Genomic DNA, 27,679 nt, shown 5'->3' on the forward strand with positions numbered 1-27,679 from the left:
TTTAAACAGAAACACACAATATTTTATTACCACACTATATCATGCATGATATCTACCAGTAATGGCTATTAAATATTGAGCAACCAGATTTTTGAAACAAAGTTTCCATGTGTGTTATGTTTATTATAAATTTTACTGATATAATGGTTGGATAACACATAATTTACAAATAATAACAGAATGTGTAATACTCTATTGTAATTTCTAAATAGCTGATTGATTCTCAAAGAATGTTTCAAAGATTTTTCCCACACTTCTATCTATACTCATTATTCTGGATTTTGTTTCTTTGAATTATTGGGCAGGGAAGATACTTAAGTATGGAAGATTATTGCTCTAATTTGAGTGAAATAAAAGTTTACTAGTGCAAGACAAACATAACTCATTTAATGATAAAGTTTGTGTTGGAGATATATATATATATATGTCTATATATTTTTTGACATAAATGTAAGTTGACACTTTTGTTTACATTAACAAGTAAAATGAAAGTGATGCAATGTAGATATATGTCAGAACCCTTATTTGTCAATGACATAATTCCTTCTATACTAAATTGGATAAAAATTTTCAAATACTGGAAGAATATTTCCTCATTTGTTTGTGCTTTTCACAATGTAATAGCTATAGATGTGACCCACTTTTAAATAATCTGCCCTGTTAGCATATTCTCCATCACTTTAAGTCCAGATAATCAACAAAGCAATAACTCAGGCCCTGATTTGTAGTGTTTGTCAATTCCATGATGTAAATATTCTCACTACAGCTGATGAAGTTCCTAGTGTGATTTCACTGAATACTGAGTTGGAAAGAGATGAACAGTGGCACATCATTACAAATATCACAGATATTTATTATCTAAAAGCTCCAAGTCCTAGATCCATCAAAGCCTGAGGCAGGACGTTTTTATTGGATTATGGACTGCCTGGAAATGTGGCTACGGAGTCAATGTGGTAATCAAATTTAAAGAAAAACAACAAAAACTGTCAGAATTCAACTTGAAAATTAAAAGAACTCATTGAGTTCTGGGCTCACTTCCAGAACTGTCTGTGTCAGTCTGTGTCACCCAGACACATCTCCACTAAATTCTTTTCTTTTTTTTTTTTTGAGACGGAGTCTTGCTCTGTCGCCCAGGCTGGAGTGCAGTGGCCGGATCTCAGCTCACTGCAAGCTCCGCCTCCTGGGTTTACGCCATTCTCCTGCCTCAGCCTCCCGAGTAGCTGGGACTACAGGCGCCCGCCACCACGCCCGGCTAGTTTTTTGTATTTTTTTAGTAGAGACGGGGTTTCACTGTGTTAGCCAGGATGGTCTCGATCTCCTGACCTTGTGATCCTCCTGTCTCGGCCTCCCAAAGTGCTGGGATTACAGGCTTGAGCCACCGCGCCCGGCCAAAATTCTTGAATAATAAAGACAGAAAGATGTTTCCAGAAGTTTTACTCAAACATCTAATCTCACCTTTCTTCTTGGTTGCTATAATGACCTCAGATCATGTAGCTCAAGGAATAATTTGTTTATATTACTATTATACTAGAAGACAAAAGTATTTCCTTTGAAACCTAAAAAAACACTTTCACAAGGAAAAAAATATAAAATGAAGACTGTGCAGAAATAAACAGTATAAGCCTAACTCTTCAGTTCAGTTTTGCGGACAGGTTAGGAAATAGCTGTAATTTCAGTCAGTCACCACAGGTTCTTTCTCTCCTACCATTTCATATTTGCATGATTCTTATGATCTTCTTCTCATATGATTCTCTTGTATGAACCTTATCTCAAAGTATGAACTTTGTTTCCCAAGAACATTAATATATTTACTTATTTTCTCAATCCTTCATTACACACAACATAGTTTGGAATTGGAACTCTGTTATAAGCTGAATGCTTGTATCCCCCCAAATTCATATGTTAAATCCTAACTCCTAATGTGATGGGTATTACACATCACTTTGCCTTTGGGAAGTGATTAGGTCATAAGGGTGGTGCCCTCATAAGTCAGATTACTGCCCTTATAAAAGAGAACCCAGAGGGCTCCTCTCTGCCTTTTGCCATGGGAAGGCATGGCAAGAATATGACCATCTGTAAATCAGCAGTTTGGGCCCTCTGTAGACAAGAAATCTGCTGGCACTTTGATCTTAGACTTCCCAGACTCCAGAACTGTGAGAAACACATTTCTGTTATTTATTAGCTAGCCAGTCTATGGTACTTTGTTACCGCAAAACTGAATAGACTAAGACAAACACCAATACAATTATCAACAACAAATCTACTAAATAAACTGCAAGATTTCTCTGTAGTTCTTTTTGTCCACTGAATAGAAACTATCGAGGGTGTATAGTAAGATTACTAGGCTCAAAAGTTACTTGGAATACTTTTTTCCTGAGTATGGTTTTGTTATAAGACACATAATCAGGGTCATCATTTCTGTTTGGATTCAATTTTAGGTTTTTTTCCTCATACTTGGTGACTTTCTTTTTGGAAATGATAAAATTTTGACACTCAGAAATCAAAACCATATAAAGATATTCAGAGAAGTCCCCTAATCCTCTCACTCCATCTCTACTATATCTGTAAGTAACCAGGTAAGCATATCATCAGTTTCTGGAATATTGTTTCCCTGTTTTCTTCTGGCAAAAATATGTGTTTTGTGTATGACTTTTTCTTCTTTTCATACAATAGGTAACATGCTATAAATAAGTAATCTATATCTCTATCTATACACAGTTATACTTTGACTTTTACATTTAATACATGCTCTAAGTTATTCCATATCAGATCACAGAGATCTTCCTCATTATTTTTTACAGTTGCCCAGTTCACTGAAGTATGGATAGTTTATTTAACTCATCTCTTAGGCGTGACATTTAGGGCATCTCTAATATTTTGCAATTACAAATAATGTCACATTGAGTAACCTTGCACATGTTTGTCTGGTTATTTGTTTGTTTTTTGGGGGAGTGTATTTTCAGTGTAAATCCCTAGATGTGGGAATGACAGGTTAAAGAGTAAACGCACATACATTTTCCTTATATATTGCAAATTTCTTTCTATAGGTGTTTCAGTTATCTGTGGTTAGATAACAAACCATCCCAAAATGTAATGGCTTAAAACACAACCATTTTATATTTATCACAACTCTGTGAGTTGGCTGGGGATCTCTGCTATCTGAGGTGCCGATTAAGCTTGCTTATACGGCTGCTATGTGGTCTAGAAGATCTAAGATGGCCTCACTCATACCTGGCCCCTCAGCTAGGATGGTTAGAATACAGGGTCTTCCTTTGATGTGGTCTCTCAGGCAGGGTAGCTTAGACTTTATATGGCCCTGGCTTCACAGTGAGCAAAAATTTAAATTGCGAGTCTTCTTAAGGCATGGGCTTTGAGGTCACATAACATTACTTCCCCTATTTGGTAAAAGCAAGTCACAGGGCTAGTTTACATTCACTCACATGGAAGGAGACTGATATGGTTTGGATTTGTGTCCCTGTCCAAGTCTCATGTCAAATTGTAATCTCTAGTATTGGAGCAGGGGCCTGGTGGGAGGTGACTGGATCATGGGGGCTGATTTCTCCTTTGCTGTTTTTGTGATAGTGAGTGAGTTTTCATGAGCTCTGATTGTTTAAAAGTGTGTAGCACCTCCCCCTTCTCTCTATCCCTCCTGCGTTGACCATGTGAAGGCATGCCTGCTTGCTTACCCTTTGCCTTCCACCATGATTGTAAGTTTCCTGAGACTTCTGCAGACATTCTTCCTGTAAAGCTTGCAGAACTGTAAGTCAATTAAACCACTTTTCTTTGTAAATTACCCAGTCTCAGGTATTTCTTTATAGCAATGTGAGAATGGACTAATAGAGAGACTACACTGGGTATGACTACAGGAAAGAAGAAGTCATGGGGGCAGCATTTTGTAACAGTCTTCCGCAATAGCAACTGTACCATTTTACACTGCCAACAGCAATGTATGAGAGTACCCATTTCCCTATAGTTTGCCAATAGAAAATCTTATCATAAAAGTATTGATTATATTATATTTCATGAAAAAAACAGACTGAAATTCACAAATTGATTTTACAACCCATTATTACAGTAGGATCTACAGTTCACAAAACAGTATAGTAACTCATTTAATTCTCACAACAAACTTATAAGACAATTAATATTTTTTCCACTTTATTATGAGGAAACTGGTTAACAAGAGACATGCCTAACCTAACTGGTTAACAAGAGACTTACCTAACTAAAGACATAGAAAATATCTTGGTTATCAAGAAAATATCAAGGTTAAATATCTTGCCCAAGGCCACACAGCTAGAGAATGGTCAAGCTAGGATATAAACCCAGGCTGTCTTGCTGTAGAGTTCAATATTATGCTATACTTTCATAATGCATACTGCAGTGCTCTGCTTGGATCCCTTCTTCAGGGTTATAAACCCATTCCCCAGCTGCTGGAAATATTGGCTGCTGACAACTCATAGCAGCATCTCTCATTGATCTTGCCTTTGCCTTACCTCTCCCACCTACAGCAGAGATTACTGTTGACTCTTACGTTTGAATCTAGGTCTACCTCAAGGCCAAGTTAACCATATCATATTTATATGGCCTGAATAACAAAGCTCTGCTAGTGAGTGTATGGCAAAATAGAGACTTTCATACCTGGTAGATGATTTGTTAATTTTTCCTTGTGATATTGCCACTTTCTGCTTATCTTCTTTTGATTTTGCTTAATTTGAGGCTATACAGTTTCAAGGTTTTTATCTTTTGTTTTAAGAGACAGGGTCTCACTGTGTTGCCCAGGCATGTCTTGAACTTCTGGGCTCAAGTGATCCTCCCACCTCAGCCTCCTAAAGTGCTGAGATTACAGGCATGATCCACCACACCCAGCCTCCAGTTTCAAAATTTTTCTATCTTCCCAGTGAATTGTTCCTTTTTGTCATTAGTGAGTGTCATTCTTTCTGCTGTATTCTCATTGCCCTAATGTCTATTTTGTCTTATATTAACATTTCTCTGACCGCTTGCCAAGTGCGGCAGATACTTCGAATAGATTGATTACTTACTCTAACATACTCTTTTTTTCCTTGCTAGGCGAATTTCAATTTTGTTTAGATACTAAGTAGCAAAGTGTTTAGGTAAAATAGATGTCCTTTAGACCCACACCTGACTCATGCTTGGACTAAGCCAGTTTTAGTAATCTAATTCCCTTCTAGTGGGATTGGTTTAGGGATGACCACGTGACCCAGTTCTAGGACGAGATATAAAGGGAAGTCCATTGTCTGCTCCTGGGAAACATTTTCTTCCCCCATAAATAGAGACATTTGAGAAGAAATCCTTTTTCTCCTTCTTCTTCTTCTTTTTTTTTTTTTTTTTTAATGTTATCAGGTAGGATGTGACCAGCCATTTTGTAACCTTGAAGGCTAATCTCTCAGAAATCTACAAAGTGCCTGGATATTTGATGGCACCATTGAGGTTTGGAACCAACCTTAGAACCACCTACCTCAAGATTTCTTGCAACGTGAGTCAACATACGTCCTTGTTATTTAAGCCTGTTTTAGTTAGGTATTCCATTGTCTATTGCCAAAAGCATTCTATCTGATACACCTGAAAAACTTTTTCATCCCTTTTCTGTCAAATTTTCTATGTCTTTAGTTTAGGTAAGTCTCTTGCTAACAGAATATGACTGGATTATTTTAAATCCAATCTGTCTTTTAATTGGCAAACATAAATTTCTAGATATTATATAGGACTGATATAGTTAGACTTATTCCCACCATTTTATTTGTGGGTTTTTAAATGAACTATCTTCTCCCTTGTTTATTTTTCTTCATTTCTTGTCACATATTAGACTGACAGTTTTTCTTTATTCCCTTTTTCCTTCTCTATTTTGATTGAATTTCTGTACCTATTCTTTTGCAGATTTTAGACTAAACAAAGTATAAAGCTAGTCAATACATCTTCTCAAATGACACAAAGACCTGAGAAAAACTTGCCCCCTATTTTGCTATCCTTTTGCTATTGTTAACTGTTTTTTAACACTCCAAAATTAGTCTTTTCAGAATTAGTCAATATTTATTTAGCAATATGTTTAACAATTAACAATTATTTTGTTCCAAAGCACTGTTTTTTCTTCCTCATTCAATCTTATTTTTCCTAAAGTAGATACTAATTCTTTGCAGTTCTTTCTGTAAGAGCACATGAATGGTGAGCTTTCTCAATCTGTTGGTCTGAAAATGTCTTTAATTTTAATGATAATTTTTATTTTGAAATAATTTTGACCTCACAGAAAAGTTGCAAGACTAATATAGAGAATTTTTTATTTCCTGAACAATTTGAAAGTAAATAGCTAACATAATACCCCATCACCCTGAGCATGTTAGAATAGGCCATGGCAAAATATGGCATGCTGCCAGTCAGAACGGCTATAAGAAGTAAAAAAATAACAGATACTGAAGAGGTTACAGAGAAAAGGGAACACGTATACACTATTGGTGGGAGTGTAAATTAGCTCAACCATTGTGGAAAGCAGTGTGGTGATTCCTCAAAGAGTCAACAGAACTACCATTTAACCCAGCAATCCCATTATTGGGGTATATCCCCAAAGAAATAGAAATCATTCTACCATAAAGACACATGAACGTATATGCTCATTGCAGCACTATTCACAATAGCAAAGATATGGAATTAACCTAAACGTCCATCAATGACAGATTGGATAAGGAAAATGTGGTACATATACACTATGGAATACTATGCAGCCATAAAAAGAACAAGATCATGTTCTTTGCAGGAACATGGATGGAGCTGGAGGCCATTATCCTTAGCAAACTAATGCAGGAATGGAAAAGCAAATGCCGCATGTTCTCACTTAAAAGTGGAAGCTAAATGATGAGAACACATGGACACAAAGAGGGGAACAACAGACACTTGGGGTCTACTTGCGGGTGGAGGACGGGAGGAGGGAGAGGATCAGAAAAAAGTATTTACTGGGTACTAGGCTTAGTGACGTGGGTGACAAAATAGTCTGTACAAAAAATCTGACATGAGTTTGCCTACATAACAAACCTGCACATGTATCCCTGAACCTAAAATAAAAGCAAAACATATATATATGTATGTATATATATGTATGTGTATATATATGTACGTATATATGTATGTGTATATATATGTATGTGTGTATATATGTGTGTATATATATGGCATGCTGGCGAAATCCAGCATACTACTTGTTTAAATAAAGTTTCATTACTTCCCTGCCTTGAGCCTGGAATCACTCCTTATTCCAAAGAGTGCTGTGTTCATCTGTTTTAAAGTGTTACTGTCTCAGGCTTTCTCAGTGGACAGTGCTAGGGAATACATGTGTACACACACAACTGCATTTTTTATTTTTCTCTCTCTCTTTATATCAATATATCTACATACATATAAAAATGATGAGTTTATACTGATACCTCCAGCTCCAAGCCAACACTACAAAGTTCATTCTTTTTTTTTTTTTTTTCCTTTGCATATTTGTAACTCCTTTCTCCAATAGCGAGAAATCTGCCTTCCATTATCCTCAATATATTTACTTATTGGGTCAATCTCTTCTATATAACTGTGTTGGATTCTATATAACTGTGCAATATCCTGTGTTGGTTACATACCAATCTCCTGTTGCTACCACCATATCCCCATGCAGCCACCCTCCTCACATTGCTCAGGCATTCCTGGAATTAACCCAACTTGATCATAATGTTATATATAAATAATATATATTATATTATAGATAACTAATATATATTATAGATAAATAATATATTATGTTATATTTAATATATTAACACATATTATATATATAAATATGTAATAAACATCATGTTTATGAATAAACATACACAGGGAATAAACATTCCCTGGGGAAGGCTGATATTTTAAAACATCTTTTAATGCCACTGAACGGAAGGCTGGTCATTGGCTGGGAATATGTGCCATCTGCTCAATCCATGTGTTTTCTACAGCCTAACCATTAGCACCTTGAAGAAAGCAGTAGTGTCCTTCCTCCTTGCAGCCTCAAATTCAGACTATTTGGATGTTCCATCTATCATCCATCAAAAAGTACAATCTTGTGAGCCATTCCACATACAATCAGATAGTAGATATCTCAAAGCCCTTACCTACAAAAAAAATTTGCTCTGAGGAAGAGATTTGGAAAATCTTTTCTGTTTCTAAAAGTCAGTCATAAGCCCGAATTAAAATAAACTAAATCCCTATCCTACATATCAACTTCTTCCCTAAATCCCATAATCTGTTAGTCATTTAAAGGCATGAGCATGAAAGAAATTTCAGTATAAATGACTCCCTTTTTATAGTAGGCAATGTAGCTAACTTAAAACAATTTTTTTAAATACAGCAGGAGGTAAGAACATTATTCCAGTTATCTTTTCCTGCTTAACAATCCTCCCCCAAATTTAGTGGTATTATCCCTCAAGATTCTGGGGGTTTACTGGGCTAAACTAGGCAATTCTTTCTCAAGAAATGCGAAATTTGTAATCAGACTGTGGCTGAGGCTGGAGGCATCTCGAAGGCTACTTACTCACACATCAGGTACCCAGCCTAGGATAACTCAAAAAACTGGGAGCTGGAACCTCTGGAGCTCCTCTGGTATCTCTATCAATACGTGGGATCACCACATGGCTTCTCTAGCATAGTTTCTTTCAACTTGGTGACTCAGCTCGTAAGGCATGTTGAGAGAGAGCAAGAGACAGGTCAAAGCTTTATTACTTTTTATGACTTAGCCCTTAGAAATTATAGTTTCATTTCTCAAGCATTCTATTGATTAGAAGTGAATCACAGCCTGAACAACATAGCTAGACCCTGCCTAACAAAAAAATTTTTTTAAATTAACTGAGTATGGTGGCATGCACCTGTAGTCCTAGCTACTTAAGAGGCTGAGGCAGGGGGATCACTTGAGCCTAGGAGTTCAAGGCTGCAGTGAGCTACGATCGTGCCACAGCACTCCAGAGAGAAACCCCTTCTCTTAAAAAAAGAAGTGAGTCACTAAGGCAAGTTCATAGTCAGGGAGAAGTGAAACAGATTCTATTTCCTCATTGGAGGGGTGTTTAAGAATTTGCATACATTTGCCTCTCAGTTCCAAGAAGGCCGAATAGGAACAGCTCTGGTCTGCAGCTCCCAGCATGCTCAACGCAGAAGATGGTGATTTCTGCATTTCCAACCCAGGTATCTGGTTCATCTCATTGGGACTGACTGGTTGGACAGTGAGTGCAGCCCATGGAGGGCGAGCCGAAGCAGGGCAGGACATCGCCTCACCCAGGAAGCACAAGGGGCCAAGGGATTTCCCTTTCCTAGGCAAGGGAAGCCATGACAGACTATACCTGAAAAATCAGGACACTCACACCCAAATACTGTGCATTTCCAATGGTCTTAGCAAACAGAACACCAGGAGATTATATCCCGCACCTGGCTTGGCGGGTCCCATGCCCATGGAGCCTTACTCACTACTAGTACAGCAGTCTGAGATTGATCCGCAAGGCAACAGCCTGGCTAGGGGAGGGTCGTCCACCATTGCTGAGGCTTGAATAGGTAAACAAGTGGCTGGGAAGCTCAAACTGGGCAGAGCCCACTGCAGCTCAGCAAGGCCTGCTGCCTCTGTAGACCCCACCTCTGGGGCCAGGGCACAGCTGAAAAAAGGCAGCAAAAACTTTTGCAGACTTAAACGTCCCTGTCTGACAGCTCTGAAGAGAGCAGTGGTTCTCCCAGCACACTGTTTGAGCTCTGAGAATGAACAGACTGCCTCCTCAAGTGGGTCCCTGACTCCCATGTAGCCTAACTGGGAGCCACCTCCCAGTAGGGGCCAACTGACACCTCATATAGGTGGATGCCCCTCTGGGGCAAAGCTTCCAGAGGAAGGATCAGGCAGCAATATTTGCTGTTCTGCAGTATTTGCTGTTGTGCAATATTTGCTGTTTTGCAGTCTCTGCTGGTGATACCCAGGCAAACAGGGTCTGGAATGGACCTCCAGCAAACTCCCACAGACCTGCAGTTGAGGGACATGACTGTTAGAAGGAAACCTAGCAAACAAAAAGGAATACCATCAACATCAATAAAAAGGACATCTACACCAAAACCCCATCTGTAGGTAACCAACATCAAAGAACAAAGGTAGATAAAACCACAAAGATGGGGAGAAACCAGAGCAGAAAAGCTGAAAATTCTAAAAACTAGAGCGCCTTTTCTCCTAAAAAGGATTGCAGTTCCCCACCAGTAATGGAATAAAGATGGATGGAGAATGACTTTGACGAGTTGATAGAAGTAGGCTACAGAAGTTGGCAGTAAAAAAACTTCTCTGAGCTAAAGGAATATGTTCTAACCCAGCGTAAAGAAGCTAAAAACCTTGAAAAAAGTTTAAATGGATGGCTAACTAGAAGACCTTAAATGACCTGATGAAGCTGAAAAATATGGCACAAGAACTTCGTTACCCATGCACAAATTTCAATAGCTGATTCGATCAAGTGGAAGAAAGGGCTTCAGTGATTGAAGATCAAATTAATGAAATAAAGTGAGAAGCCAAGATTAGAGAAAAAACGAGTAAAAAGAAAGAAACAAATCCTCCAAGAAATATGGGACTATGTGAAAAGACCAAATCTACGTTTTATTGGTGTACTTGAAAGTGATGGGGAGAATGGAACCAAGTTGGAAAACACTCTGCAGGATATTATCCAGGAGAACTTCTCCAACCTAGCAAGACAGGCCAACATTCAAGTTCAAGAAATACAGAGAATGCCACAAAGATGCTCCTTGAGAAGAGCAATCCCAAGACACATAATTGTCAGATTCACCAACGTTGAAATGAAGGAAAAAATGTTAAGGGCAGCCAGAGACAAAGGTTGGGTTACCCCCAAAGGGAAGCCCATCCGACTAACAGCGGATCTCTTGGCAGAAACTCTACAAGTCAGAAGAGAGTGGGGGCAAATATTCAACATTCTTAAAGAAGAGAATTTTCAACCCAGAATTTCATATCCAGCCAAACTAAGCTTCATAAGTGAAGGAGAAACAAAATCCTTTACAGACAAGCAAATGCTGAGATTTTTGTCACCACCAGACCTGCCTTACAAGAGCTCCTGAAGGAAGCACTAAACACGGAAAGAAACAACCGGTACCAGCCACTGCAAAAACATGCCAAATTGTAAAGACCATCGATGCTAGGAAGAAACTGCATCTATTAACAGGCAAAATAATCAGCTAACATCATAATGACAGGATCAAATTCACACATAGCAATATTAATCTTAATTGTAAATGGGCTAAATGTCACAATTAAAAGACGTAGACTGGCAAATTGGATAAAGAGTCAAGACCCATCACTGTGCTGTATTCAGGAGACCCATCTCATGTGCAGAGACACACATAGGCTCAAAATAAAGGGATGGAAAAAGATTTACCAAGCAAAGGGAAAGCAAAAAAAGGTAGGAGTCGCAATCCTAGCCTCTGATAAAACAGACCTTAAACCAACAAAGATCAAAAGAGACAAAGAAGGTCATTACACAATGATAAAGGGATCAATTCAACAAGAAGAGCTAACTATCCTAAATATATATGCACCCAATACAGGAGCACCCAGATCCATAAAGCAAGTCCTTAGAGACCTACAAAGAGACTTAGACTCCCACAGAACAATAATGGGAGAATTTAACACCCCACTGTCAATATTAGACAGATCAATGAGACAGAAGGTTAACAAGGATATCCAAGACTTGAACTCAGCTCTGCGCCAAGAGGACCTAATAGACATCTACAGAACTCTCCACCCCAAATCAACAGAATATACATTCTTCTCAGCACCACATCACACTGATTCCAAAATTGACCACATAATTGGAAGTAAAGCACTCCACAGCAAAGGTAAAACAACAGAAATCACAGCAAGCTGTCTCTCAGACCACAGTGCAATCAAATTAGAACTCAGCGTCCTCCATCAAAGGATACCTTCCTCAGAGGACTGCTACAGAGAGAAGTGAGATACTGTATATATTAAAATGCTCTGTTGGCTGGGTGTGGTGGCTCATGTCTGTAATCCCAGCACTTTGGGAGGCCAAGTGGAAGGATCACTGGAGCCAAGGAGTTTGACACTACTCTGGGCAACATAGGGAGACCTTTTCTCTACTGAAAAAAAAAAATTATTCCAGTGTGGTGGCACGTGCCTGTGATCCTAGCTACTTGGGAGGCTGAGATGGGAGGATTGCTTGAGGCTAAGATGGGAGGATCACTTGAGCCTGTGAAATCAAGGCTGCAGTGAGCCATGAGTGCACCACTGCACTCTGGCATGGGTGACAAAGTGAGACCCTGTTTCAAAAGAAAAAAACAAGGCCTGGCACAGTGGCTCAAGCCTGTAATCCCAGCACTTTGGGAGGCTGAGGCAGGCAGATCACCTGAGGTCAGGAGTTCAAGACCAGACTGGCCACCATGGTGAAACCTTGAGTCTGCTAAAAATAAAAAAATTAGCCAGGCGTGGTGGTAAACACCTGTAATCCCAGCTACTTGGGAGGCTGAGGCAGGAGAATCACTAGAACCTGGGAGGTGGAGGTTGCAGTGAGCCAAGATGGCACCATTGCACTCCAGCTTGGGCAACAGAGTGAGACTCCATCTCAAAACAAAAAACAAAACAAAAAACAATAGAAGTGAGTTATTGCTCTATGATGTTTATCATTATGTGTTCTAGATTCTAATACTCCTACTTTTACTTTCTGGGTTCTTGTTTTTATCCCCCCATCCCGTATTTACACTGAATTTGTTTTTGTTGTTGACCCCAGATTTGTTAATTTTATGTTGTTCTTTTTGTATTGGTACTTCCCTTATCTTGGGCACTTTAACTGGAATTTTAGTGGAGTTAATATGAAAAAAAAGAGCTCCATCTAGCACCATAAACTACAAAGACCTAAAGGAAGCATTTTCATTATTTTTTTTCTGTTTAGGTGGAGGGTTGATCTTGCATTGTACTAATTGAGTAAATTGAATGTGAAAAAGGTGTTGAGAGTTGAGCGGTCTAGGTGTGAAGAGACAAGAATACATTGAGCACATGAAAAGAAAAGGCTCAGATTGAAGAGGTGGTTGGATTTTGTGGAAGCCACAATCACTTCTCTGATAGGTCTTAGTTATAGAGTGATAATTTTAGGAACAAGAGACTTAGGGGAATTAAATACTGTGTAGAAAATGCCCTTCTCAGTGAAATAAAGAAAAGAAAATTAGAGAATATTTATATCCTAGTTACCACAAAAATAGTGTAAACAAAGAGAAATGGGCCAAAGGTCTTTTATGTTATTCATACTCTGAATTTAGTTGTAAGATTCCCTTCCTATGTTTACTATTGTGGTGAAGACCAAAGCTAGGATATGGAATAATTTAATCAATTAAACTTGTAAAGCATATTTACTATAAAGCTTGTTTACAAAAAAAAAACTGTATTTGTTCTAGTCAAGTACTCAGAAGAAATTGAATTTGATCATACTAGCTATGAATGATCTCACCAGTCGTGTGATAACCCGCCACACTGTAAATGAATTTGTAAACCTTGTGTTCAATTAATACATTACCATATATACTATGTGGAATTTGAGTGGCTATCTAATATTGGTGCAGAAAAAAATGAAAATATTTCCTCTGATTCATCCAAGCAGAGTGTGTGTCCTTTTTTTCCACAAGTGAGAGAAAGAATTAAAAAAAAAAAAAAAAGGAACAAGAGGGAGAAATAATGGTAAGAAAAGCAATAAGAGAAGATATTTGAGACCGTAAAGGCTTCTGTGAAAGAAGGCTGCCAGTCCGGAATCAGAGCTCATGGTCTCTGGTCTTGGATCGATCAGGTACCATTTACCTGAACTCTGAAGATACAGAGAAAAGAGATGGATTTCTTCAGTAATTAGCAGTTTGACAAGACTTCTAATTTTGCTACTAAGCTAGATAACAGTTAATTCTTAGGATAGAAGTAGAGACCATTCTAGTCATATAGAGAGGAAAAATCAAGCCAAGTGGGAAGGAGATGGACTTCCCACTTGGCTTGAAGGATGGAAAGATACAATTTAGCTTCAGACTGACGGACGATAGAATTTCTAAACAACTATAATTATTGATTAGTTCATTGTTCTTCAAGAAAGCATCACAACTTTAATAACATGGGTATACTGTACTCCAGACTTCTGTGTCTTACTCCTGACATAAGGGTACAGCAAAATAAACTGGGGAACAACATCCCTGAGTAACAATATTGGAGGAGGCAACAAGTCAGCAGTGGACATTGTAAATAAGAGTCCACCTAACCTAAGTAAAAGGGTCTTTTTTTTTTTTTTTTTTGAGATAGGGTTTTGCTCTGTGACCCAGGCTGGAGTGCAGCGGCAGGATTATAGCTCACTGCAGCCTTGACCTCCTGGGTCCAAGCAATCCTCCCACCTCAGCCTCCTGAGTAGCTGGGACCACAGGCATGTGCCACCATGCTGGGCTAATTTTTTTTTTAATTTTTGTAGAGATGGGGTCTCCCTATTTGCCCAGGCTAGGAGTCCTTTCTTGTTCTAACATGGCTCACTAGAATTCTGCACTGGTATTGAGAGACAAGTCCTAGGCAGTAACTGCATTACTTAACCTTACTTTGTTCTCTGGGACTGTATTTCCTTCAGGTATGTTACAAATTGCAGCAACAGAGCATTTTGACTGTCTTGTTGAAGGTAGATTAGGATCTTTGCATCTCATATTCTAACCTCATATTTATCAAGAAATATAGGTACCTTATTTTGACACAACATGTAGGTAGAAACAGGCAACGAAATACTATGCAACCATTAAAAATAATATGTAAAATATTTAATGACATGATTAAAATGATACACTGCAAAATAAAACTGATTATTAAACTATAAATGATGATTACATTTTTAAAAATTTTATAATTCTATATACATAAAAATAGGGAAAAGATATAAAGCAGAATAACTCTGCCATTAAAATTATGTGTACAGAAAAAATAACAACACAGGAGAACAACTTGTAATGTTAAATGAAAAATGGTAGAAATAATATTATATGATTCGTGACCGAACAAAATGTGATTTTGACTTTGTTGAATTTGGACAGAGAAGAAACTGGAAGGGAGAACATGAGAAATTGGCAGTGGTTTTCCCTTAGTGCTGGAATTATGGGTGAGTTTGGTGAGATATTTTTCTTTATACTCTTCTGTCCTCTTTAAATGCACATGTAGTTTATTTATGATAATGTAAATACTTCTTAAATGTCTGTAACTCTTCAAAAGTGATGCTTCAGGATAAATAAACTGCTAGGCATTTTAAGAATTTACATAACTCTAATATACTTGAGGGAAGGGATGGATCTGAAAGGCTACCATCAGTAAGAGGAATAAAACTTGTTCTGTGTCCTCCAGAAGTCTGGACAGTGATCAGCAGGTAATAGACATAGAGGAACTGATTTCAACTTTTGAAAAAAAGAGGCCGGGCGCGGTGGCTCAAGCCTGTAATCCCAGCACTTTGGGAGGCCGAGACGGGCGGATCACGAGGTCAGGAGATCGAGACCATCCTGGCTAACATGGTGAAACCCTGTCTCTACTAAAAAAAAAATACAAAAAACTAGCCGGGCGACGTGGCAGGCGCCTGTAGTCCCAGCTACTCGGGAGGCTGAGGCAGGAGAATGGCGTAAACCCGGGAGGCGGAGCTTGCAGTGAGCTGAGACTCGGCCACTGCACTCCAGCCTGGGCGGCAGAGCGAGACTCCGTCTCAAAAAAAAAAAAAAAGAAAAAAAAAGAAAAAAAGAGTTTTCCACTAATTAACACTGTCCCACAGTGGAATAGGTTTCCTCAAGATGTTGAGTGCTGAAAGTGATCAAGCAGAGGCTAGAGGGCTTCTTGCCTGGGAACAGGGGAGGGTTGGGGAAGAAAGACAAGAGGACAGTGGGGTAGGTGACCTCTGGCATCATTTTCGCTGCTAACATTCTATCTGTGCATTCATTTGCTCATTCACACAGCTTCCAAGCTGGCCCCCAGTGATCCTTGCCAGTGTGTATTCATGTTCTTGTGCAATTCCCTCCCAGGTTGAACAAGATGATCCAAATAATCAATAGGATACTGTGGGAAAGATGGTGTATGACTTTAATCATCAAGACTTGGTAGCTTCTGCCTTGCTCTCTCTTGAGTTGCTCACTCTGGAGTAAGCCAGCTCTTGTGTCATGAGGACACTCAAGCAGCCTGTGGAGAGGCCTGTGAGGAGAGGAACTGAGGACTGCCAATACCTGTGAGTGATTCACCTTGGAAATAGACCTCCAGCCCAGACAAGCCTTCAAATGACCACATCCCCTGACATCTTGTCTGTAACTTCAGAGAGACTCTAGCAGAATGACCAGGTAGGCCATACCTGAACTCCGGACCCACAAAGACTGTGTGGGATTAAGTCACTAAAATTTGGGGTAATTTTTTTACACATTTTTACCTGAAATGTAAACAGGTAAAATCTGTTATTATTTGTTCCATAACAGAGTTAATATTCTGTGGTCCAGTCAGTTCAGCTGAACTATCCACAGGTTTTTCTTAATAAGGCAAAATCCCCAGCTGTTACAGATGCATAACAGTAGCCTCTCCACTTAAGTAGTACAATTTAACCCGCCACCATTCGATGTCTTAACATGTTCCAAGTAGAACAGTGTCATCTGGGCTTTAAGGTGATGTATCTTGTTTTTTTTCTGATAGAAAAAGAATAATGTGCTTTTTATTCTCCTACAGATTTGGTGTCTGTAAATAGCTGTAGCTCTAACTGTGACATTTACCATACATTTCTTAGCTTCCACCCATCAATTTGCTGAGAAAAAAAGGTATGCTACAAATTGCAGCAATAGAGCATTTTAAAAAGGTAATTTTCTGCATTTTAGCACCTAAAAGGGAAACTTTTGTCTGCTTAAACAGGCCAAAAGCAAAGACAAAGATTGCATGTTGTTCTCACATATTACTTAAATTATCTGTTTGATGATAAAAATATTTTTAACACGTGAAAGTTATGAGATATTCTGGGTAAGCCTGATTATCAAAGAATATCACAAATAGCTTTGGAGATTGTGTATTGTCTGTCACTGAGTCAAAGAGATCTGTGGGATTGTGAGGATTCTTGGGTGGAGGGGTAACTAATCCTGCATGTCCCTGTGTGAAGACTCCGGTAAGTACTCGCACAACATACATGTGCTTTCTCCCATTGCTGTCCGGCTTGGAGTAGGTGTCGTTGGCAGAATAACTGGCATCCACAGCAAAATAGGTTCCTTTTCCATAGAATACAGCTGGAAAGAGAAAGACAAAAACCTTCCTAAGAAGATAAAATTACACAATATGTAGAACCATGCCCAATCTGACAAAATTGTTTTCTAAATGCAGTTCTAGCCAGGTGTGTTGGCTCATGCCTGTAATCCCAACACTTTAGGAGGCTGAGGCAGGAGGATTGCTTAAGGCCAGGAGTTCGAGACCAGCCTGGCTAACATATGAGACCCTTTCTCTATAAAAATAAAACAAAATTATTGGCCAGCCATAGTGGTGTATGCCTGTTATCCCAGCTACTCAGGGGACTGAGGTGGGGGCATCATTTGAGCTCAAGAGATCAAGGCTGCAGTGAGCCATGATCTTGCCACTGCACTCCAGTTTGGGTGACAGAATGAGACCGTCTTAAAAAAAAAAAGCCTCCTCCCCCCACCAAAAAAACTGCACATTAAAGTTACTTTTCTTCATTTCTAAAATTTGCTCAATCTTCCCTCAGAAGGTTGCCAGTCTCCTTTACAGTGAAAGACAGCGAGCTCTATTCTGACAGTGATAATATGGCTGCCAACCATGGTTCTACACTGCTTGGGTATGAAAAGTCTGAAACTATCGTTTGCCTCATTCTGATCAGCCAGATTACTCGCTTCCTTACCATTCTTCCCAGCATAACTTCGATTAAAGCCATGCTGATTGACACATGGCACGGAGTCTGCATCTGTCCCATGGAAGAGGAGTCTCTCATTATTCATATGGTCATTCTTGATATCCATTTGCCTTTTCTTTACCTGGTAGCACTGCCAGAGAAATGCATTCTGTATCCTCTCAATCTGCAGGTGACAAAAGACAAATATTTCAGAAATGACCTTGGGGCTCAGTGTATTGTACTTGTTGTGGATTTAAAACAAGCAGTATGAAAAAGAAGGAAGAGGAAGAGGAGTTGGTGAAGGAAAAGGAGAAGAGAATACAAATAGACAGCACATTCAGAGAGTAGGCAGCTTTCTGCCTTTAGAGAAGGATGGGCTAAAAGTGTCTATTAGTATCTATACTTTGTCATAGTGCTTGTTAGTATATATTTTAAATAACATAATTTATAGTTTATATCAAAATGATTACCAATATATTTTGCCTGGAATTCCTGGAGATTCACTGACATACAAACACCTACTCAAAAATGTGTAGTTATTCAATAGCCATGTCCTTAACTCCTTCTCATCTTCCAACTCATTTCATGTGGCTTCTCCTCATAACAATTCTTTCTGTTATTGCTCCAATTATGGTCACAAATCACCTCATAATTGACTAATCTTAAGACTATTTTTTTCTAGACCTCTGAATAGCATTTCAAACCATGAACCATCCCCTCCTTAAAATTCTGTTCTTCTTTCACTTTTTTTCAAAATATCATTCTCTACTGGCTCTCCTTCCTCCTAGGAAACGGAGTTAACATCCATTCAGCCATCACCTACTGAATATCTCTAAGAATCAAGCTTGTGTTGAGTCTCTGCCTTCATGAAACAGTCAGTCTAATGGCATGGGGGCAGGAGCAAGGCAAGAAAACTAACCACTACCCCACAGAGTGATAAGGGATGGTCAGGAGAACACACACGGAGCTATGAAGTTATAAGAAAGGGTTCCAGATAACCTGTGTCTGGGAACGGGGAGGAAATCTGAAAGGATGATGTTCTGGAAACAGAGGAAGAAGAGAGGCTCAAGAAGAATGGAGTGGGTAACTGGGCAGCTGTTGATGAGAATCCAAGCCATAAAAGTAGGTAGGAAAGATGTTCTGCTGAAAGTAGCGGAGGCCTCCAGGAGAGAAATGAAAGTTTGCAATGGGGAATGTGTGAGGGGGTGACTGGAGGAAGCACAGGCAGCCTGGAGGGTCCAGCTGAGGCTGGGGATCATGAATTAGTAAGGATTTCATCTAGGAGCAGCAGGAGAGAAGGTAGATTATGGAATTAATCCAAAGTTGGGGGTTTTCAAAAGAAGTATGAGCCAAGAAAGTCGCAGATACTGGGTAAACACAATTGAAATGAGGTTCTTGCACATCTTGGACAGTCATCCCTCAATCTCCATGAAGGATTGGTTCCAGGACCGCTGCAGATACCAAAATCTGAGGATGCTCAAGTCCCTGATATAAAATGACATAGTACTGTATTTGTATTAATATATAATCTACACAGTCCTTCCATATACTTTCAATCATCTCTAGATTTCTTATATTGCTTCATATAATGTATTAACAAATGCTATGTAAATAGTCGTTATATTGTTTAGGGAATAATGACAAGAAGAAAAAGTCTGAAAAAAAAAAAGAAAAAATCTGTACACATTCAGTACACTCAACCATCATAGGCCTCAGCACACTTTCCATCCGAGGTTGGTTGAAATCATGGATGCAGAACCCATGGATTCAGAGGTCTAGGACTGTACTTCCAACAGCTTTTAACACGATGAGGCATCTCCTCCTTTAAATTCTGTCCGTTCTGCAGGATGTCCCTATCTCCTGGTTCGCCTTTCTCAGGAATTAAGCTCATTCATTCAATCAAGTTTACTCAATACATATTGTGTCCTACTATGTGCTACACAGCTTCCAAGGTACTAAGAATGAAGAAATGAACAAGATGCAACTCCTACCTTAAGCAGCTCACTGTCTAGTCAGGGAGCCAGGCATGTGAAAGGTTATCAAAATACCTTGTAAGTGCTGTAATGTAAGTGCATAGTTACAAAGTACCACTTTATAAGTGCTCCAAGAGGTAAGTACACGTCTATGGAAGCGCCAACAAGATTTTAAATTACTAGGAAGCCACACCCTGTTCTGATATACATGGTATGATAATGACCTCCTATAGTTTACTGACTAATGTTTTTATGCAGCACAGTGGGAACTGCGGTAATCTTCTAAACATACATTCTACCTCATCAGCAACTTCTGGTTTGAGTGGGATTGGCCCTACTTATAGTTCTAGGATGGAGTCTAATTGAGTTAAACTGATCAGGATTTCAATATGGATCACACATTGATGGGATTTGATAGCTCAGGCCCAAGCCAATCAGAACAGGGTATTCCCTAGACACAGAGATAGTTGCAGTGGTTGGGATTCTTGTCCAGTAACTGCAGGACAGGACAGAGCTATCTTCTATGGGTTGTGAATGAGAAAGCAGAGATCCTCTAATTGCTGCCAGCAGCCATCCAACAACCACAAAGAGAGTCCAGCCTTAACACATAGCTGACACTGAAGACAGCAAAGCTAGAGCAACTGGATCCAGGACACCATCAAGCCGCTGGATCAGACTTCTCCAAAGTCCATCCTACTTCAGGACTTTCCATTAATTTCCGACACAGTTCTCCTTGTTTAATCAGTTTCAGTGAGTTGGCCTGTGACTTGCAACTGAAAGCATCCTAACATACACATGTGACTTGGAATCTCCTTCATTACTGCTAATGAGTAAACCATGAGATTTGAAGTCTATGGAGCTTGAGTAAGTCTAATTCCAGTTAAAATAAATATAGTAAGGTACAAAGGAAGGAAAGGTGTTATTTAAAAAGAGATAGCTTTTATTTTAATTCATCAACATTTTTAAACAGTAAATTTTAACACAGTATTACCTTCTCTATTGTGTAGGAAGAACAAGTTTGGGTGAACTTGTCCTTTATGGTATTATATTCTGGTTGTCCTGGGTCTAGCTGGACCATGCAAAGCAGCTGATGATTCATGTCAGTCCAGTGTTCAGGAAGATTATCTGGAAAGTCAGCATTTAGTCAAAACACAACATTGATTTCCAAAGACCTCTGAAAATCAGGGCACCTCCTACGCTCTTGTCTCTTGTCATCCAAACCTGGTCTTTAAACTAGAAGTTACACATTTCACAGTTGCTTCTTCTATTATCCTCAGTTGAGTAAACCGAGATGAAGTGAACGGTCTGACATCAATATGACGCACAATATATTCATTAATGCTCTAGCTAAAATATTTAGATAAACTTAGATCCACTGTAGCTTGAAATTGTAATTTTTCCCAGAGAGTTCTATGGAATTAATTTTGTAAGAAACTAATATGTAAACATGAATGTTAATTTCTAGGTGCTTTTGCTTTTATCAGTATTATTTAATGTAGTTCTCTTCTACTGTTTTGAAAATGATTACCCTGCTAAAGATATTTAAAGCATATTGTTCTGTACCGCATCTTATACACCAAGCAGAGAAAGCACCATGTAAAGAAAATAGCAGATGTGCGAAGAGAATGCTTTCCCATAAGGTGATCATGCCCGGGTTTCCTTTGCTTTTCAATGGCTTCCTGGAACTTCTAAAACACCAAGGCTAGACATCAACTTGCTAAGATAGCAGGACTAGTGTGAACATGGACACCCTGCATTAGACACACACCACCATAGGTAAAAGCCAAACGATTACTTCCTTACAAACAAAGCCACAATTGACTCCTTTTTAGTGAAAGATATCCCCGGCCTGAGAGAGGGATCCAGGGCACTGTCTTCCTGTTGAGCAAGTCCATCCGGGGTAAGTTCTCATGACACAGGGAGGCATCTAACCCTAATCAGTAAGCTCTTTTCAAACTCCATTTTTAAAGTCGTTCTGGCAGTTTCCCACCAATAAGGTGTGTGGTTTCTGAAAGCTACATTCCTTCCTTTCCCCCACTGTCCATCTCCTTCAGGATCTTTCTGCCTAATCCTTTGTAACCCAAGGCCTTACAGTCCTTTTGGATCTGCTGCTTCCTTTCCCCCGAATATAGCAGGCAAGCCTGGGAAGTAAGGAGGTGAAGGTTTTTTGGGGGCCCTCTATTCCTTTCATGCCCTGAGGTTGGAGAGCAGGAAGCTATCAGGACTTGGAATCAGAAGACCAGATCAGCCTCAGCCTGTGACCAGCCATATGACATTGAACACGTATAACACCACTTCTGGGTGAGTTTTTATTTTCTCATCTGTGTAATGGGAATTATAAGATAGATCCTGTGAGCTCTATCTACCACCTCACAGGATTGTTGCAAAGTTAAAATATAGTAAGGAGTCTGAAAGTGCTTTAGGGAATGCCAAGTCCTTTGTAAACATAGGGTTATTATTCTTAAAAACCAATTAAGCTTGATATGTTTTACATCCCAGAGGTATTTGCATATTATTATTAATTATTATTACTATTTTGAGATAGAGTCTCACTCTGTTATCCAGTCTTGAGTGCAGTTGCACAATCATGGATCACTGCAGCCTTGACCTCCTAGGCTCAGGCAATCTTTCTGCCTCAGCCTCTCTAGTACGTGCGACTACAGGCACATGCCTTGCTACTTTTTTTTTTTTTTTTTTGTAGAGATGAGGTTCTGCCATGTTGCCCAGCCTGGTCTCAAACTCCTGGGCTGAAGCAATCCTCCTGCCTTGGCCTTCTGAAGTGTTGGGATTACAGGCATGAGCCACAGTGCCCAGCTGGTATTTGTGTATTATCAGGAAATAAAGCATAAAGCCAAAGGTATTTTCTTGAGAGGAAAAACATTTAAATCATACCCTTAAGCCACACCAACCTACTCCGTCTTCTATGTACAAAAGATGACTTTGGCTAGACAATTTAGAGGAGAGAAAACAGAGTCTCAGGAATACTCACCCAGCATCACATGGAAGGTCATTACCAAAGTAAGGAGCACTGTTAACTTGCAGCCCAGGGCTTCACAGAAATATCATGATAAATACCCTTTTGAAAGTGTTTCCATGTGCTAGGCATTTTCCTGAGCCCTTTTCCCATACAGCTCTTAGAAAAGATTAGTGTTTTTTAAAACAGGGGTCCCCAAATCCCAGGCCACAGATTAGCACTGGTCTGTAACCTGTTAGGAAGCAGGCCACACGCAGGAGGTGAGCCGCAGGCAAGGGAGCAAAGCTTCACCTGTATTTATAGCTGCTCCCTATCATTCACATTACCACCGTCTTCTGTCAGATCAGCGGCAGCATTAGATTCTCATAGGAGCTCAAACCCTGTTGTGAACTGTGCATGCGAGGGATCTAGATTGTGCACTCCTAGTGAGAATCTAATGCCTGATGATCTGTCACTGTCTCCCATCACCCCCAGATGGGACTGTCCAGTTGTAGGAAAACAAGCTCAGGGCTCCCACTGATTCTACATTGTGGTAAGTTTTATAATTATTTCATCATACATTACAATGTAATACTAATAAAAATAAAGTGGACAATAAATGTAATGCCCTTGGATCATCCTGAAACCATCCCCCTTCATAATCCAGTCCATGGAAAACTTGTCTTACATGAAACTGGTCCCTGGGGCCGAAAAGGTTGGGGACCACTGTTTTAAAAGATAAGCTCTACTTTCAAATTCCTGGTGGTTCAGGATAAATGCCCTCACCTGTGGGGACGGGATTAAAAACCAAGATCCCAGCCGAGCATGTTGGCTCATGCCTGTAATCTCAGCACATTGGGAGGCCGACAGGTGGATCACTTGAGGTCGGTAGTTCAAGACCAGCCTGGCCAACATGGTGAAACCCCATCTTTACTAAAATGCCTGTAATCCCAGCTACTCAGGAGGCTGAGGCAAGAGAATTGCTTGAACCTGGGAGGCAGAGGTTGCAGTGAGCCAAGATTATACCACTGCACTCCAGCCTGGGCAACATAGTGAGATTCAGTCTCAAAAACAAACAAACAAACAAACCAGATCCCTGGCTCTGCCCCCAGTCTTCCTCTCCTCACTGTTTATTCTCATGGATAAGCCAATCACACTTAAGGGCTTCAATCCCACCTACTCACGTGACTTCCCAAATCTATATTTCTAATATCTGATATACAGTTGGTGCTCAATAAATAACCTCTGGACTCAATAAATAGCTTTAACATACATTTGAAAAGTAATTGTGTATCATCTGCACAAATGAATCTCAAAGCTATCCTCTTTAAGTTCTTTTTGAAAAAGGGCTATATGTTAAATCCTTACTAAAATTCCAGTTTATCTGAGCCAACAAACTTCCTTTTATCTGATATTTCATCTGTATTATTCCTTTTCTCTAACAACAAAGATGACGTAATGCAGTTTTATTGTGGTTTGTTTTTGCCTCGGGTGCCAGAAGTTCAGGTTGAAATCAGTCTTTCACTGCACTGACAATCCTGCTGTCTCAGAGGGTCAGTTGTCTGCTCATTTTACTCAGTTTTTTGTTTGCTTCTCTCTTCAACTTCACTGTTTTGTTTTTTAAATTTGTAAGTCTGTTTAAAATCTTGATGAAAGCAGAGTGATGAACCAGTTAAACTTTATCTTTTACTTTACTGATAATGACTAATTTACTGTTCTTAAATTTAAATAAAAATTTTCATCTACAAGGACCAAAGGGAAAAAATGTTAGTTTATATATCCCTAGATACTGTAGTAGGTACATACTATTTTTAAATGCCCAGTATCCTTTTCTCATCTTCTGGTAAAAGCTTTCTGAATTTCCTCTGGGGAACAGCTATTCCCCATTGCTTTGAATGGTGACCCTGTCTAGCTGAAGTGTGGAGCATGTGACTGTGGCTTGGCCAATCAGTGTAATTCTGGTTCCCTGCCTGCAATGATAACCTAAAATGGTCCAATCAGAAAGACTCTCAGCGCTTAAAAGACCTCTGTTCCCTGGCATCATGTTCCTGGATAAGTGTATATCTCCACTGGATATACTCTTTCCTCTTGAAACTGACTGTGGAAGGATGTGGGCCTAAAGTTGCTAGCAGCCATCTTTCACCATATGAAGCCCAAGGAAAAAGACAACACAGCTGAGAAGAGGATGAGAGATGAAGAAATTCAGGGTCTAGATGATATTATTATGAGCACATGGACCAAACTGTACCTGAAGCCAGGAATGTGTGGGTTTTGTAATAACATGAGTTATTGAATTCTGCTTTTTGCTTAAGCCAGCGTAAGTTGGATTTTCAGTTATTTGCTATTGCAAGAACCTTTACAAATCCAACTATTGTTTTCATGTTTTTATTGTGTGTGTCCTATATGTATTGTGTGTTGTAGCACGCTGAGGAGACTACTTGTCAGGAAATAAATGTAGAGAGAACTGACATTCCTCCTGACAGCAGTAGACAATAATTCTCAGTTTAGGGAGGCTGCTGATGGCACATGTGCCTTATCACTAGCAAAACCCACAGCGCTTTAAGGGTGAGTGCTCCAAATGGGTGCAAATAGTGATTGCAATAGGAGGCTGCAATCCTAGTTATTTTAATAGCAGTACAATGCCACAAAATAGGGGAAAACGAAATCAGAGGAAGAGGTTGGTACAAATACTTAAAGTATAAACAAACCTTACAGAGTAGCAACTGGGGATCTGGGAACTGTCTGGCTGCTTGTGATGTAGTACAACCAGCTGACCCTAGCCACTCCCTTCTTACATCTGATTCTATTCCAGGCTAACATGTCTATAGCTGGATGATTAGCAGACCAATATTAATCAGCAAGTTCACAGCTCCAAGAGGCAATGAGGGTCAATACCAACCAATCAATGAATATTGGCTAGACCACTGGCTAGAATTTGCAAAGCCTCCTCCCTCTTTCTGCTTCCTCACTTCCATTCTCTTCCTGTTTATTTGCCATTCCTGTTTCCCAGGCATGATTTTGCCTCTCAGGAAAATAATCAGTTGACAGGAGGTTGCGTTCTCTAATTTTTGTACTTTCCCATGGATCATAAAAAGTTATCTGAAAAGTCCTAAAACAAATAGAAAACTATAAACTCAGTGTACATTCACACCTAAACATTTTCTAAGTGATTATCAGAGCCATCTAGGTGATTTTTAAAAAGTGAACATCTTACATATAGTCATGGAGAACGCAGATTGAAAGTTCGGTGATGCGGAGAGGTCTCTTTTCATGCTGTCGTAGAATACATTTAGCAGCTTAGGTTGAAAGATGACAACTTTAACGGTTTTTAATGATGGGGTGGAACGCTGCAATGAGAAGTCTACAATAGCATCGATTATGTTATCAGCAACTGTGATTGGATTTTTTCCGGCATTTCCTGAAAAAAATTTAATGACAAAGAAGAAATTTCAGCTGATGTTGGTAATATGATGAAATTTGGCACATGCAGTTCTCAGTGCTGAGAAACAGGAAAACCCCTGACAGCCAGGAACTGATCTGACACTCACAGCTAGTTGATGTTCTTTAGCTGAATACAAACAATTTCATAGTATATCATCCATGTAACCACTCTGACCATGATGAATTAACACAAAAACAAGACTACTCCATAATTATGTCTTATCATAGACAAAAACATGAACCCTGTCCAAATCACAGAGATGGCCAAACATCCCCCATCTTGACTAATAAGAGTGACAGCTGCTAGGCCAGCTGTGGTGGCTCACTTCTGTAATCCCAGCACTTTGGGAGGCTGAGGTGGGCGGATCACAAGGTCAGGAGATTGAAACCATCCTGGCTAACATGGTGAAACCCCGTCTCTACTAAAAATACAAAAAATTAGCCAGGTGTGGTGGCGGGTGCCGGTAGTCCCAGCTACTTGGGAGGCTGAGGCAGGAGAACGGTGTGAACCCGGGAGGCAGAGCTTGCAGTGAGCCAAGATCGTGCCACTGCATTCCAGCCTGGGCGACAGAACAAGACTCCGTCTCAAAAAATAAAAATAAAAAAAGAGTGACAGCTGCTGCATTACCAATCATACATTTAGCCAGAGTGCATCCTCCTTCCTTCTAGATAAGACAATCATAGAATTATGTCTGTTTCCTCAAAGTCTCTGATCCAGAGAAAAGCCCCACTTACTTGAGACTGCCACAAAATCACCTAAAACAAGCCCAAATCCATTACGTTCTTTCTAACACTCTCCTACTGAGATGCTGCAGAGCTCCCCATAGTGTGTGTTCCTGGTGATCTTTTGCTGATGGGCATTGGCAGTGCAGAAATAAGAACATGTGATCTGGATGCAGAAGAGCTGAGTTTATGTCCTGGCTCCACTACTTACTAGCTGTCTGATCTTCAGTAAGTCATTTGATCCCTCTTGAAGTTAGCTAGGGCTGCGGTATAAAAAGCCATGGACTGGTGGCTTAAGCAAGAGAAACTGATGTTCTCATAATCCTGGAGGCTAGAAGACTGAGGCCAAGGTATCAGCAAGGTTGACCTATAGATGGCTGTCTTCTCTCTGTGTCTTCACGTGTTCTTCCTTCCATACCTGGCAGTATCCTAATGTCCTCTTCTTATAAGGACATTAGTCATATTGGTTTAGGGTCCACCTTAATGGCCTCATTTTAACTTAATTAGCTATTTAAAGACCCTATCTCCAGACTAGGTGCTCACGCCTGTAATCCCAGCACTTTGGGAGGCCAAGGCCAGCAGATCAATTCAGGTCAGGAATTCGAGATGGGGCTTGCCAATATGGTGAAATTCTGTCACTACTAAAAATACAAAAATTAGGTGGGCATGGTGGCGCGCAC

The 27,679-nt window shown here is 39.7% G+C and overlaps 1 protein-coding gene across 2 annotated transcripts in view; it reads right to left on the reverse strand.

Moving 5' to 3' along the window:
- Positions 1–15,790: 15,790 nt before the first annotated feature.
- The window catches only part of PARP15 (poly(ADP-ribose) polymerase family member 15), a 52,084-nt gene continuing 40,195 nt past the window's right edge, over positions 15,791–27,679 (reverse strand). The window contains exons 10-13 of one of the 2 annotated variants that reach the window (XM_033211020.1): positions 26,050–26,253; positions 20,874–21,007; positions 17,919–18,093; positions 15,791–17,295 (exon numbers count right to left, since the gene is read on the reverse strand). In XM_033211020.1, coding sequence (XP_033066911.1) covers positions 17,006–17,295; positions 17,919–18,093; positions 20,874–21,007; positions 26,050–26,253 — 803 coding nt within the window. In that variant the 3' untranslated portion in view covers positions 15,791–17,005. The remainder of the gene's footprint in view (positions 17,296–17,918; positions 18,094–20,873; positions 21,008–26,049; positions 26,254–27,679) is intronic. The other variant, XM_033211021.1, reaches the window with a different exon arrangement.

This window comes from Trachypithecus francoisi, unplaced genomic scaffold (genome assembly GCF_009764315.1).
Source record: "Trachypithecus francoisi isolate TF-2019V2 unplaced genomic scaffold, Tfra_2.0 Lachesis_group0, whole genome shotgun sequence".
NCBI classification, from domain to species: domain Eukaryota; kingdom Metazoa; phylum Chordata; class Mammalia; order Primates; family Cercopithecidae; genus Trachypithecus; species Trachypithecus francoisi.